The 12,266-nt window shown below is 47.6% G+C and overlaps 1 protein-coding gene across 2 annotated transcripts in view; it reads left to right on the top strand.

The window, feature by feature from the left end:
* PDCD11 (programmed cell death 11) overlaps positions 1-10,920 on the top strand; it is a 44,513-nt gene extending 33,593 nt beyond the window's left edge. For both annotated transcript variants that reach the window (XM_077877780.1, XM_077877781.1), the window contains exons 25-36: positions 595-772; positions 2,944-3,000; positions 3,738-3,860; positions 5,083-5,205; positions 5,636-5,936; positions 6,155-6,271; positions 7,015-7,164; positions 7,387-7,634; positions 8,364-8,532; positions 9,067-9,220; positions 9,694-9,859; positions 10,576-10,920. In XM_077877780.1, coding sequence (XP_077733906.1) covers positions 595-772; positions 2,944-3,000; positions 3,738-3,860; positions 5,083-5,205; positions 5,636-5,936; positions 6,155-6,271; positions 7,015-7,164; positions 7,387-7,634; positions 8,364-8,532; positions 9,067-9,220; positions 9,694-9,859; positions 10,576-10,747 — 1,958 coding nt within the window. In that variant the 3' untranslated portion in view covers positions 10,748-10,920. The remainder of the gene's footprint in view (positions 1-594; positions 773-2,943; positions 3,001-3,737; positions 3,861-5,082; positions 5,206-5,635; positions 5,937-6,154; positions 6,272-7,014; positions 7,165-7,386; positions 7,635-8,363; positions 8,533-9,066; positions 9,221-9,693; positions 9,860-10,575) is intronic.
* The last annotated feature ends 1,346 nt before the right edge of the window (positions 10,921-12,266 follow it).

The following is a 12,266-nucleotide window of genomic DNA, read 5'->3' as shown; positions in this document are numbered from 1 at the left end:
AAAGGAATGGGACAGAGTCCTCAGGTAGTGCTCAGGCTTCAGGATGATGCGTCAGGTTTTGGAGTTCTCCGAAAGCCTCGTGTGGTTCTTCTGGAAACACTTTTTCTTTTGAGGTTTTGTTCTCTGGCCTGTGTCACTCTGCTACTGTCTGAGTCACCTTTACCTACACAGCTGGTTTACTCATCTCTCAGTAGGGTTTGTCCACCACATGGCCCTGAGATTCCTGACTACATGTTGTGGGAACATGGGTCTTCATGATCATTCTGGTCCACTCAGCCTAGACACCCCAAGTCTGGGCAGCCTCTGACTTTCTCAGCCCGTGGGTGGCCTGCATTCCAATTTCTTTTTTCTTTTTCTTTTTTTTTTTAAGATTTTATTTATTCATGAGAGACACAGAGAGAGGCAGAGACACAGGTAGAGGGAGAAACAGGCTCCATGCAGGGAGCCTGATATGGGACTCGATCCCGGGACTCCAGTATCACGCCCTGAGCCAAAGGCAGATGCTCAGCCGCTGAGCCACCCAGGCATCCCAGCATTCCAGTTTCTTTCTTGGCTCATTTCGCCTGCCCTGAATGAGGTTCATTTTCCTGCCAGGTCCGCACAAGCTTGAAAAAGGGGAAGTGGCCATGGGCCGCGTGGTGAAGGTGACTCCTAAGGAGGGGCTGACTGTCTCCTTCCCCTTTGGGAAGATCGGAAAAGTCAGTGTATTTCACGTGAGTGACTCCTACTCAGAGACGCCCCTGGAAGACTTTGTCCCCCAGAAGATTGTCAGGTAGGCCTAGTTTGTTTTTTTTCCTCTTCAGCTCTATGTGGGATTGTAGATTTCTTTTTTTAAAAAGTATAGATATGATACGTGATTTTGTACCAGAAAAAAATTGTGGAGAAAAATTCTATTGCTCCTCTCTTTCTCTACCACTTTTCACCATTATATACCTTTGTCTGTCATTTAAGACTTTTACACATGGAAGTATAATGTTTTTTAATGTAATAATAGAATTTTATTTTATATATTATTCTGCAACTTGCTTTTTTTTTTTCTCCTAGCTAGTGTGCTAGTATTATGTGCTGGTATTTCTAAATCTACTTTTGTTCTTTTACCTTAAATACTTTCTTGATATTCCATTTTTATCATTATCTAAAACCTCTGTCAATGGACAATAGTATTGCAGTGAATCGTTGTGTGCATGTGTTTGGACAGAGGGCAAGTATATGTGTGAAACAAATTCCCAGAAGTAAAATTGATGGCCAAACGATATTACACATTTTGCCATAGTGCCCTCCAAAAAGACTGGCAATTTATGTTCCTGTTACAAATACGACTTTTTCTCACAATCTTGCCAACAGTGGATATTCTTACTTTTTGATCTAAGCCACTGAATAGGCAAAAATTGATCTTTCTTTTTTTTTTTATTTTTTTAATTTTTTTGATCTTTCATTTTAATTTGCTTTTCTCTTGTCATTTTTCCTCTTAATTGGCTGTTTACATTTGTTCTCTGCTTTGCTTGTCTTGTTCTTTGCTTTTGCTTGCTCATTTTTCTACTGAGCCATTCATCTTTTTAATTAAATAAATGATCTAAAGATGATTTCTGCAAAAAGAGACCTTTTGCATTTGGGGGGTGCTTTATGAACTATTATATGTGCAGTAAAACGAGCTCGGTTCAGAGTTTTTTTTTTTTTTTTTTTTTTTTTTTTTTAAGGTTATGCATCTTAGCATGAGTAAGGGAAGAGGCAGAGGGAGAGGAAGAGATGCAGACTCCCTGTTGAGTGGGAGCCTGACATCAGGACCTGAGCTGAAATCAAGAGTTGGACACTCAGCCAGCTGAGCCACCCCAGCTCAGAACCACCCAGGCTCAGAATTTTAAAGTCATTAAATTATGACTTTGGTGAATAAATTAGCATTGAATAAATTAGCGTTGAAGAGGCAAGGCTTCAGCCTAATACTATAGACTTCTGAGAATCCAGGTTGGCTAACAGTGGAGTGGGAAGCCTTGAGGAGATGGGCAGGAAAGTTTTAATGCTCTTGCCCATCTCAGGTGTCCCAGCCACCAGCACCTGCCTAATAAATGCACAATTATTTATCAGAGCTTAAACAGCACAGAGGTATCCAGGGCTTGGAAAAAGAAAAGGAACACAGGATTTTCTCTGCTTTGTCTCGATTAAAAATGTGGGTGTGGCTTTTAGCAAAATTTTTAAATATATTTTATTGTAACCAAACCTGTGAGTCTCATTCAGTGTGATTTCTTTATCTATGTAATGTGGATAATAAATTAATTGCCTAAAGGGAGATGACCCCTCAAAGGCCTTACTGCTCTAGGGGCTAGGAGGCAGATGCCAATCTTGGGAAAATTTTGAATTATTGCTGAGATCCTTTCTACTGCTAAGATTCTGTACTTTGAAGTTGTGACTTGAGGTTGCTAAGTGCTGTTTTTGATGAAAAAAGTTTGGAAACCTAACCAAAGAGTAAACCCTGCTTTCAGACCTCCTAGAAGCCTCTCCCTGCCTAGGCTTCTCTGATTTATTTCCTCTCATCTGCTGCTATGAGCCTGCCCTGAGACCTAGGTCACCCCCTGGTCACAATTTCCAGTGGTTAGTGGCTGAGATTGCACACTGCTGGGACCCGACATCAGGCTGGTGTCACCTCCTCTGAGTACCCATGTGGCTCTGTGTGTCTTTCCGAGGGCTCCATGCCTCCTTTCATTTTCTTCTCCCAGCATCTTTCTTGGGTAAGAAGAGTAGGTAGTGACAGACTAGTAAACTGAGGCCCAGAGAGGTGACTTGTCCACAGTCCCTCAGCATGTTCTCAGCAGAATGAAGAACAGAGCCCAGGTGTCATATCCCCTCACTCTTGCCTATTGGTCAGCCTTGTGGAGAGGAAGCTTAGGCCCTTTGCTGTCTCCCAGGATACTGAAGAGTCACCATCTCCTTTTCTTGCTCTTGTTCCAGGTGTTATGTCCTGTCTGCTACAGGCCACGTGTTGACTCTGTCACTACGATCATCCAGGTAAGTGTGGTGGGGACAGGAAGAGCATTGAGGAGAGGATGCAGGGATCTGATACAGAACCTAGGGCTTCCCACCTTTCTTTGTTTGTGCACTTTCTACCCTGCCCCATCTTTACCCAGAAAAGCTGCAGCCATTCACATTGCTAGACAAACCTGTCTGCTCCGACTCTTGTTGCCCAGGGCAAGGCTCATGTATCTGAATATGGTGTTCAAGGTGACCACCCAGTGGCCCCAGTGAGGGAACGCAGTGCAAACCCTAGGGTTCTGTAGTTCATAGCATGTGCAATGAAGGGTTGGCCTGAAGGCCGCCTGTTCCATGGTTACAAATGGAGGGGGTTTTTTTGTTTGTTTGTTTGTTTTTTAATGATTTTATTTATTTATTCATAGAGACACAGAGAGAGAGAGAGACAGACAGAGGCACAGGCAGAGGGAGAAGCAAGCTCCATGCAGGGAGCCTGATGTGGGACTCGATCCAGGGTCCCCAGGATCAAACCCCAGGCTGCAGGTGGCGCTAAACCGCTGCGCCACCGGGGCTGCCCACAATGGAGGTTTTTGAGGCCAAGTCCTGACAGGACTTGAGGAGAGAGTGGGGCTGTGCTCTGAAGGTTAATGTCCTACAGACAAGTCCAGAGTTGTATTCTTACGCTTAGAGTTTGATTATCACAAGTGAGTTGGGAGTGAGAATGGGGAAGGGAGGGCTGGGGTACATGTACATAAATAAGCCTTTTATTCCCCTAGGACAAACCCAGAGACAAAGAGCAAAATAACTGATCCTGAGATTAACTCCATCCAGGACATTCAGGAAGGGCAACTCCTGAGGGGCTATGTGAAGTCTGTCCAGCCACATGGTGTGCTCTTTGGGTGAGTGAGGTGGCGCTTGGTGGGTCAGACAAGAGTGGCCCTTTTCCCCGCCCTGGCCTGTCTAGGTCCGTGTTCCTCAGTCACCTCTGAAGAGAATATGAAGAAAAGGGAGTCTGGGTTCCCACCAGTTTTTTTTTTTTTTTTTTTTTAATTTTTATTTATTTATGAGAGTCACAGAGAGAGAGAGAGAGAGGCAGAGACATAGGCAGAGGGAGAAGCAGGCTCCATGCACCGGGAGCCCGATGTTCCCACCAGTTTTTTTAAAATTCTGAAATTTGGGGATCCCTGGGTGGCGCAGCGGTTTGGTGCCTGCCTTTGGCCCAGGGCGCGATCCTGGAGACCTGGGATCGAATCCCACGTCGGGCTCCCGGTGCATGGAGCCTGCTTCTCCCTCTGCCTATGTCTCTGCCTCTCTCTCTTTCTCTCTCTGTGACTATCATAAATAAATAAAAATTAAAAATAAATAAATAAATAAATAAAATTCTGAAATTTATATACATATACATATATACATATATATACATATATATATCTTTAAAATATATATATGTATCTTAAAATATATATATATTATATATATATATATTTTTTTAAGATTTTGTTTATTCATGAGAGACACAGAGAGAGAGAGAGACAGAGACATAGGCAGAGGGAGAAGCGGGCTCAATGTAGGGAGCCTGACGTGGGACTCGATCGTGGGACTCCAGGATCATGCCCTGGGCCGAAGGCAGGCGCCAAACTGCTGAGCCACCCAGGGATCCCAAATGTTTTATATTTTTTAAAAAGTTTTGAATTATTCCTATTGGTGTTTTGGACAAAGAACATGGCATGTCCAATTTCAGTTTTAAATATGTTTGGATTTTCTTTGGTTTAGTATTTGATCATGATTCATAAATGTTCTGTGAAATCACATAATGTTCACAGCCAGCAGGGTGCACAGCTTTCTCTGCCACAACTTCATCGTTTTCACCTTCAGCCATTTGTGAGTCACATGTTGTGGTGCTCTGGTGTGGGTGGGAGACACCCTTCAGTCAGATCTTCCTTATCCCTAATAATTGTTCCTAGTTTACAAAGTTCTCTTTATCTTTTTGAGTGCCAAGAACTTTTGTCTATCATAAATCCTTGTCACAACTTGGGTCCCTGGGAAAGTAGAGGCACTAGGCTAGGCTGGGACTCTGTTGTTGTATTTATGACCATAGGATCCTTGTGTCTCTCCTGTCAGCCTTGGCCCCTCTGTTGTGGGTTTGGTCCAATACCCACATGTCTCCCAGTACAGTCCTTCCAAGAAAACCCTTTATAACAGATACCTCCCAGAAGGGAAGCTGCTCACAGCCAAGGTCCTAAGGTAGGTATCTCCCCAACCTCTGCACCTCCACCCCCACAACCCCTCTTTTCCCTGAGAACCCTGGGAGGGGATTCAGAGGTAAACTAGACATAATAGTTTGGGTGGTGTTGATGCAGCATTCAGATGAACAAAGCCCCTTTGTTTGGAACCCCTTATCTCAGCTCCAGCTCTTAAAAGCCCATATGGAGACTTTTCTGTGCATAAGCACTTGCTGGAGACAGAGTAGGGGTACATTACAGCTGCTCCCTCTGTTTCACATTTCAGCATGGTAAAATGTGCAGATCATTCCAAAGAATACTGAATGGATTCCAAGGCAGGTAGTGCCGGGCCCAGAAAACTGGGCCAATCAGGAGAGGAAGGCCTGGGCTGTTTGCTGTGCTCATGTCCTCTGCTGTCCTCATTGTTGTCATTGTCCCCCTCCTTGTGGTAGCCTGAAGTGTCAGAAGAACCTAGTAGAGCTGTCATTCCTCCCCAATGACACTGGGAAGCCAGATGTGTTTCCTGCCTCCCTGGGACTGCCACTACTAAAACAAGAGGAGAGGACAGAGGAGGCAGAGGAGAACAAGCACAAAGAAGAAGAGAAGGAAGAAAAGAATCAGAAAAGGAAAGGGAAGAGGAACCAAGAGGGGCAGGAGGGGGTGCAGCTGCCTGGTGAGGAGAAGAAAGAGCCCCAGAAACTGCAAGCAAAAAAGCAGGGCAAGCGGCGGCGCCGGGAGTCTGCAGCCGAACAGGTAACGTCCCTTGGGGAGGATGGCCTCCTGCACATGACAGAAGAGTGATTCAAAGCCAGCCAGACAACTGAGTAGCGTTCTTTTGGACTGAGAGCAGTGAGTTTGGATTGGGCACTGGGTGGTGCTGAGAGGGCCAAGGGAGGGCATTGCCCTGGGCTGCCAGCAGGTCCTCCTGGGCAAGAAGGGTGGCTTGGCACCTTTCTCACTTGTCATTTCAGGAAAGAGTGAACAAGAAGCAAAAGAAAGCTGCTCCGTCAGAGGAGGACGACAGTGGTGTTGAAGTGTATTATCGGGAAGGAGAAGAGGAGGTGGAAGAGATGAGTGTACTGCCTAAGGTGAGGGACAGCATTTGGTGAGGGAGGAGAGAGGCTGTTCTGGGGAAGGAAGTCCTTGGTCTCCTGCCTAAGAGCGGAGTGGTCTTAGACTCCATCCTCTTCTCTTTCATTGCCTAAGGCAGGGCTGCTAGGTCCTCACTTGGTCATCAGTGTCCTGAGGACAGAGATCCTGCTTTACCAAGGAGTGGGCTGCATAAAGTAAATTCTCATCAATATTTATTGAGTGGAGCTGAATTAAATGAATGGGATAGGCAGTTATTAAAGGCTTAACCTTTTTGAACCTGTATCCCCCTCTGAAAGATGAGGATAGTACTGTTTGGACTGAGGACTGCCCAGACTTTAGGTACTCACATCCCTACACCTTCAGAACGCTTGTCATGTCTTGGTCCCAGCTCTGCTATTATTTTATATGCATATGGTACTTCATACACGAACGTGTATATGTACACACATATGTGTGAGATTTGTTTTGTGTCTGTATGTTTTAAAAGTTTGCCTAAATTATTTATGAATCATCATGAATTATTTTGAATAATATAATTATTATTATGAATAATTTACAAGGAAAGCTTTTATGTCATTTCTATGTAGTTTCTCAGTGGAGTGGGCCTAGCCTGGCCCTAGGAGGGGAGTAGGTCTCTGGGCTTGGTGGGGGGCCCCAGCTCCTCCAGGTGGGATGGGGCTGGGGAATAGGGTACAGCCTGAGCTGAGTGCTTTCCTCACACACCTCTTCGATCTTTCAGGAGAAGCCGAGAAGGCCAGCAGAAGTGCCCCGGCTACAGCTGTCCTCTGGTTTCATTTGGGACGTGGGGCTAGACTCTCTGACCCCAGCCTTACCACCTCGAGGAGAGAGCTCAGACAGCGAGGAGGACAACAAGCCACAGCAGTCCACGGTGTCGTATTTTATAGGGCTTTGTCCTTGTGCAAAAATCCCTTGGTGCCAGTCTCCTTTGCTCTGTCCTGGCCTGAGTGTCCCTTCTGACACGGTGGGACAATCCCAGGCCTGCGAGTATTCCTAGAGCTTATGGATTACCCTGCGAGCCTTTGGCTTCCACCACAGACCTCCATAGTGGTCTGAGGAACAGATTACTCACTAATTTTTGTGCCTTCCTTAGCAAAAGAAAAGCAAGAAGGAAAGGATGTTGGAGAAGCAGAAGGCAGAGAAAGAGTTGTCCCGCATTGAGGAGGCGCTGATGGATCCTGGGCGACAGCCAGAGTCAGCAGATGACTTTGACCGACTCTTGCTGAGTTCCCCTAACAGCTCTATTCTGTGGCTGCAGTACATGGCCTTCCACCTGCAGGCCACAGAAATCGAGAAGGCCCGGGCTGTGGCCGAGAGGGCTCTCAAGACCATTTCCTTCAGGTCTTGGCTTTGTCTCCTGCTTTGGTGGCGAGTGGCTCTCAACAGGGAGGGCTGTGTCTCCTTGGGCTGCTGGGCTCATCAACTGTGGGTCCTTTCCTCCTGGGGAGGCTGACAGCAGTGTGGGTGGCTCCCACCAGCACCCATAGGTTTTCAGGCTTTGGCTCATAGTTGTGCCATCTGTGAAACAGATCTGCTCATTTATATTTTATAGTCCCCTTCACTGAAGTAGCTCAGGGTAACATTTACAGGAGTCCCTGTGCTTAATAAGGTACCCAACTTGGAACAAGTAGAACAGGGGAAATAACTCCACATACCTGGGTGTAAACACTCTCCATGGTCACTTTGTAGGCACAGGGTGGAATGAGTTTCCTGACAGCTAAGAGGAAGGATGACAGTCCTTTGCTTCATTCTCTTAGTTTGGAGACAGAATTAGACCAGAGATTCTGCTCCTTTCTGCCCAAACCTTGTGCTAGTTTAAGATTTTGTGGGCTTCATTTTTAGGAATGGAGGCAGATACCAGGGGATCCCCAGCAGTCAGGAGCTGGCTTTCTTGCTTCTGTGTGAGCTGCAGTGGGGACCAGACCTCTGTTTCTCACTTGAGGGTGGGAACTGAGGATTTGGATAGAGCCTGGAAAGGAAGTAGTAGTTCCAGTCAGCATTCCTGGTGGATGGTAGTGGGGGCTTCCTTGGGCTGAGGGGACGGAGCTCACTTGTTGACTCTGTCTCCAGAGAGGAGCAAGAGAAACTGAACGTGTGGGTGGCACTGCTGAATCTAGAGAACATGTATGGCTCTCAGGAGTCGCTGACCAAGGTCTTCGAGCGCGCTGTGCAGTATAATGAGCCTCTCAAGGTCTTTCTCCACCTAGCTGACATCTACAACAAGTCAGAGAAATTCCAGGTAGGTGTCTGGGCCAGACAGCCCACTGGCAGAGGGTCCTCAGTGGCTCAGAAACTAATTCCTGGGAGTTAGAAAGGCAACAAGGAAGTCTCAGGAAAGAATGCCCTCTCTTCTGGATCTGATCCTGCTATAGTCTTGCTTTGTGACATCTGGGCTCTAACTTGTTCATCTTGTAAGTAGGAGGAGTCCTTTCCTCCTACTTCTGCTTTAGGAGTGCAGGGTGAAGATGAGGAAGTAAAGGGGCAGTGGACCCCTGGTGTGTATCCTTTGGGCATATAGCCAGAAGGCAGCAGCTCAGCCAAATGCCCTTTTTCTGTTTCTCCTGTTCCCCTATCCTCATGTTCTACCCTGAGGACCTCCATATAGCACAGGATTAATAGGGAGACTCCCCACCGTGTTAGGCCCCCTCAGATGCTCTCCTCATCTTTGTGAGCCTGAGGCCATGACTAGCTTCTCAGGAGCATAGCTGCCCATCTCTGTTGTTGCCCTCATCTGTCTTATCACACTCCACAGTTCACCTTGTCTTTCCCGCAGGAAGCTGGTGAACTCTACAACCGGATGCTGAAGCGATTCAGGCAGGAGAAAGCTGTCTGGATCAAATATGGTGCCTTTCTTCTGCGGAGGGGCCAGGCTGGAGCCAGTCACCGTGTGATGCAGCGAGCCCTGGAGTGTCTGCCCAATAAAGAGCGTGAGTGCTCCTCCCCACCCTCTGGCCCGATTCCTGATCACATTAAGTTCTCCAATATCTGGGCATAGGGACTGGGGGCTTTCTTACCTGTGTGGGTGGTATGGTGTTAGGAGAGCCTAGTGGAGGGCATATAATGTTTTCTCTGTTGATTATATGCTCATGAACTTAACATGTTGCATTTCAGATGCTAAACTTCAAAGGTGGAGGAACAAAAAAACAATCAGCACTAATTTTATTGCCCCTGCCCCCTCTCCTTTTTGGGTCCAAAGAGTGAGGTGTCCACAATGGGAATTGTGGATCAGTGCCCATCTGTGTGTATTTGGCTCTAAATCTTCCCAGTGTTCCCCTTGTCATCACCCACGCCTTCGAACCTGTGAGTAGTAGGCAGTCAGGAGTCTGATCTCTGTGCAGCACATTATGTTGTGGTGAGGGGTCTGTCTGCTTTGTGTGTCTGAACTGTTCTCTCCCTGCAGATGTGGATGTGATTGCCAAGTTTGCCCAGCTGGAGTTCCAGCTGGGAGATGCGGAACGGGCCAAAGCCATTTTTGAGAATACACTGAGCACCTACCCAAAGCGTACTGATGTCTGGTCGGTTTACATCGACATGACCATTAAGCATGGCAGCCAGAAGGAAGTCCGGTGAGAGGGGAAGACAGAATAGAGCTGAATTACCTGTGGGAGTTTGGGGATGTTGGCCAAGTGGATGAGTTTAGCCCCACAGCATCTTCCAGCATCCCCAGTTCTTTTACTCTTTCTAGAGGAATAGCTCTGACATCACACATGAGGTCCTGTGATACTCTCTTTTTGAGACTTTTGCTGCCTCAGGGGCGAGCTTATAGTCTGTGTCTCGGTCTTGGGTGGGTGTTAGGCTGGCCCTGGTGGGGTTTAGGAAACTTGGGTTTCCCACAGAATTCACTGAGCCTTGCTCTTGTGGTAGAGAATGGTGACGGGCTTGCTATTGTCACCTACATCCCCATGGGGCAGGGAGGATTAGAGATGGGTGGACTGAGGTCCAGAAAGAAGTAGTGCCTCACCCAAGCCCATCAGTGAGTTTGAAGCAGAGTGTTTCTCACAAATCCATACCTTCTGTGTGTCTCCATCCTAGTAGCTTTGTCCTGACTCACTGTGTAACTTCAGGCCAGTAAGTGAGTGCCTGTCTGATCTAGAAAGTGGGAGCAATCTTTCTCCCCATGGACACCTTAGGAGTTGAAAATGGTAATACATGTAAAGATAGAAGTGAGAGTGCTGGAGAAAAGAGGGTCTGGCTGTAGAGCCAGAGAGCATGTGGATGGAGGCTGGTGGCATTCGAGTGGCCAGGGGCTAAGAGACAAATGCTGCCTTGCTCTTCTTCACAGGGACATCTTTGAACGGGTTATTCATCTCAGCCTGGCCCCCAAGCGAATGAAATTCTTCTTCAAGCGCTACCTGGACTATGAGAAACAACATGGCACTGAGAAGGACGTGCAGGCAGTAAAGGCGAAGGCCCTGGAATACGTGGAAGCTAAGAGCTCTGTGTTGGAGAACTAGGGGCCAGCTGGCCTCAGATGATCACTGTCAGCAGTGGACTGGCCCGGCCAAATATCAGGCACCTGGGCAGCTGGAAAACTGTTGCCTGAGGACTCTTATTTAAGTGTTGCTTTTTCTGCAACACCTTTAGGGTAATCCTGTCAAGATGAAAAAGAATTTGAGCTTTCTTAGAATTCCTTTCTGCTTGTTTTTAGTACTATATTTCACTTTTTTTCCGTCTTTTTTTTTTTTTGAGACTGCACTTGCATTAGGGGTGGGGGTGGGGCAGAGGGAGAGAGAGAGAATCTCAAGCAGACTCACCAATAGGCACAGAGCCCAACTCAGGGCTCGATCTCCCGACCCTGAGGTCATGACTTGAGCCGAAGTCAAGAGTCAAATGCTTAACTGACTGAGCCACCCAGGTGCGCCCCCTTTTCTGTTTCTGAGGCCGCTTAGGGGTTGTAGACACCAGGCTCTTGGACTCCTAGAAAAGCTAAGGCTCTCTCCCTCTCAGGAGTTTCCTGGGGAGCAGAAATGGAGGGGCTGACTCCTGATGCTCTTGTGGTCAGGACCCCACTTTGGCCCTGGCAAGCTCTCGGTCCAGCCAGAGGGGGTCAGTAGGGCCCAAGTTGTGGGCCTCCTCCCCTAGGCTCGGAATCTCTGGGCTCCCTCAGCCTGAGCTCAGCTAGTGCTGGTGCTCTTGTGGAGTATGTGAGGCTGGGAAGAGGGCAAGGGCAGAGGCCTCTGGGGAAAGGACAGTTGGGGAACCAAGGCATCTGAGAGGAAAGCCACAGGTATTGGCTTAGACCACCCGGTGAGGTTTCCTCCCAGGCCTACCAGGCCCAGATTATCCAAGCTTTCCAAATGGGGAGCCTCATTTGTGAAATGGGGTCAAAAACTACCTCAGAGAGTTGTTCTGTGGATTAAGTGAGAGTGTGTATGTCTGTGTGCTGCCACAGGGCCTGGTGTGTAGGAGGCTCAGTGAGGACGTGGACTGCTGAGTTGGGGAGAGCTGCCTGGTTTCTCTGTGTCTCCTCGTAGCTCCTCTGGGGAGATGTTGCTGGGTGGAGGGCATTGACTAGTTTGATGGTTTTCCTTGAGACCTGAGGGAAAAGGGACATGATGGGTCCACACCTAATCCTCCCTGTGACCCTTGTAAACTTCCCAGAAAGATGGTTTCCACCTCCTTTGATACGTAATAATCCCAAATGTTTCAGAATTCTTGGACACCAGCAGAGACCAGGCTAGTTGTTGAAGCTAGTTCTTTTTTGGCTTGGTCTTATGGGGATTAAATGTTTTCTTTGGCAGGGCTTTAAATGCTGTGAGAGCTGGGGAGCTTTTCCTTGGGAAGTGACTGGGTGGAATGCTGGGAAGCAGGACAGGGAGAGCATCGAGGGTTTTAGAGGTGGCGGAGGTGATCAGGCAAGAGCAGGCAGGTGAGGGTGGGATTTGGTCATTAGCACTACGTTATCTGGGGGAGATAGTCTGCCCTACTGAGTGCAGGATCTTCTGACTTGTGAAATTTAAAGCGATCTTCCCT

Source organism: Canis aureus, chromosome 29 (genome assembly GCF_053574225.1).
Source record: "Canis aureus isolate CA01 chromosome 29, VMU_Caureus_v.1.0, whole genome shotgun sequence".
NCBI lineage: Eukaryota > Metazoa > Chordata > Mammalia > Carnivora > Canidae > Canis > Canis aureus.
The sequence above is the reverse complement of the archived record's forward strand: the minus strand, read 5'-3'. Positions and strand labels throughout refer to the sequence as shown.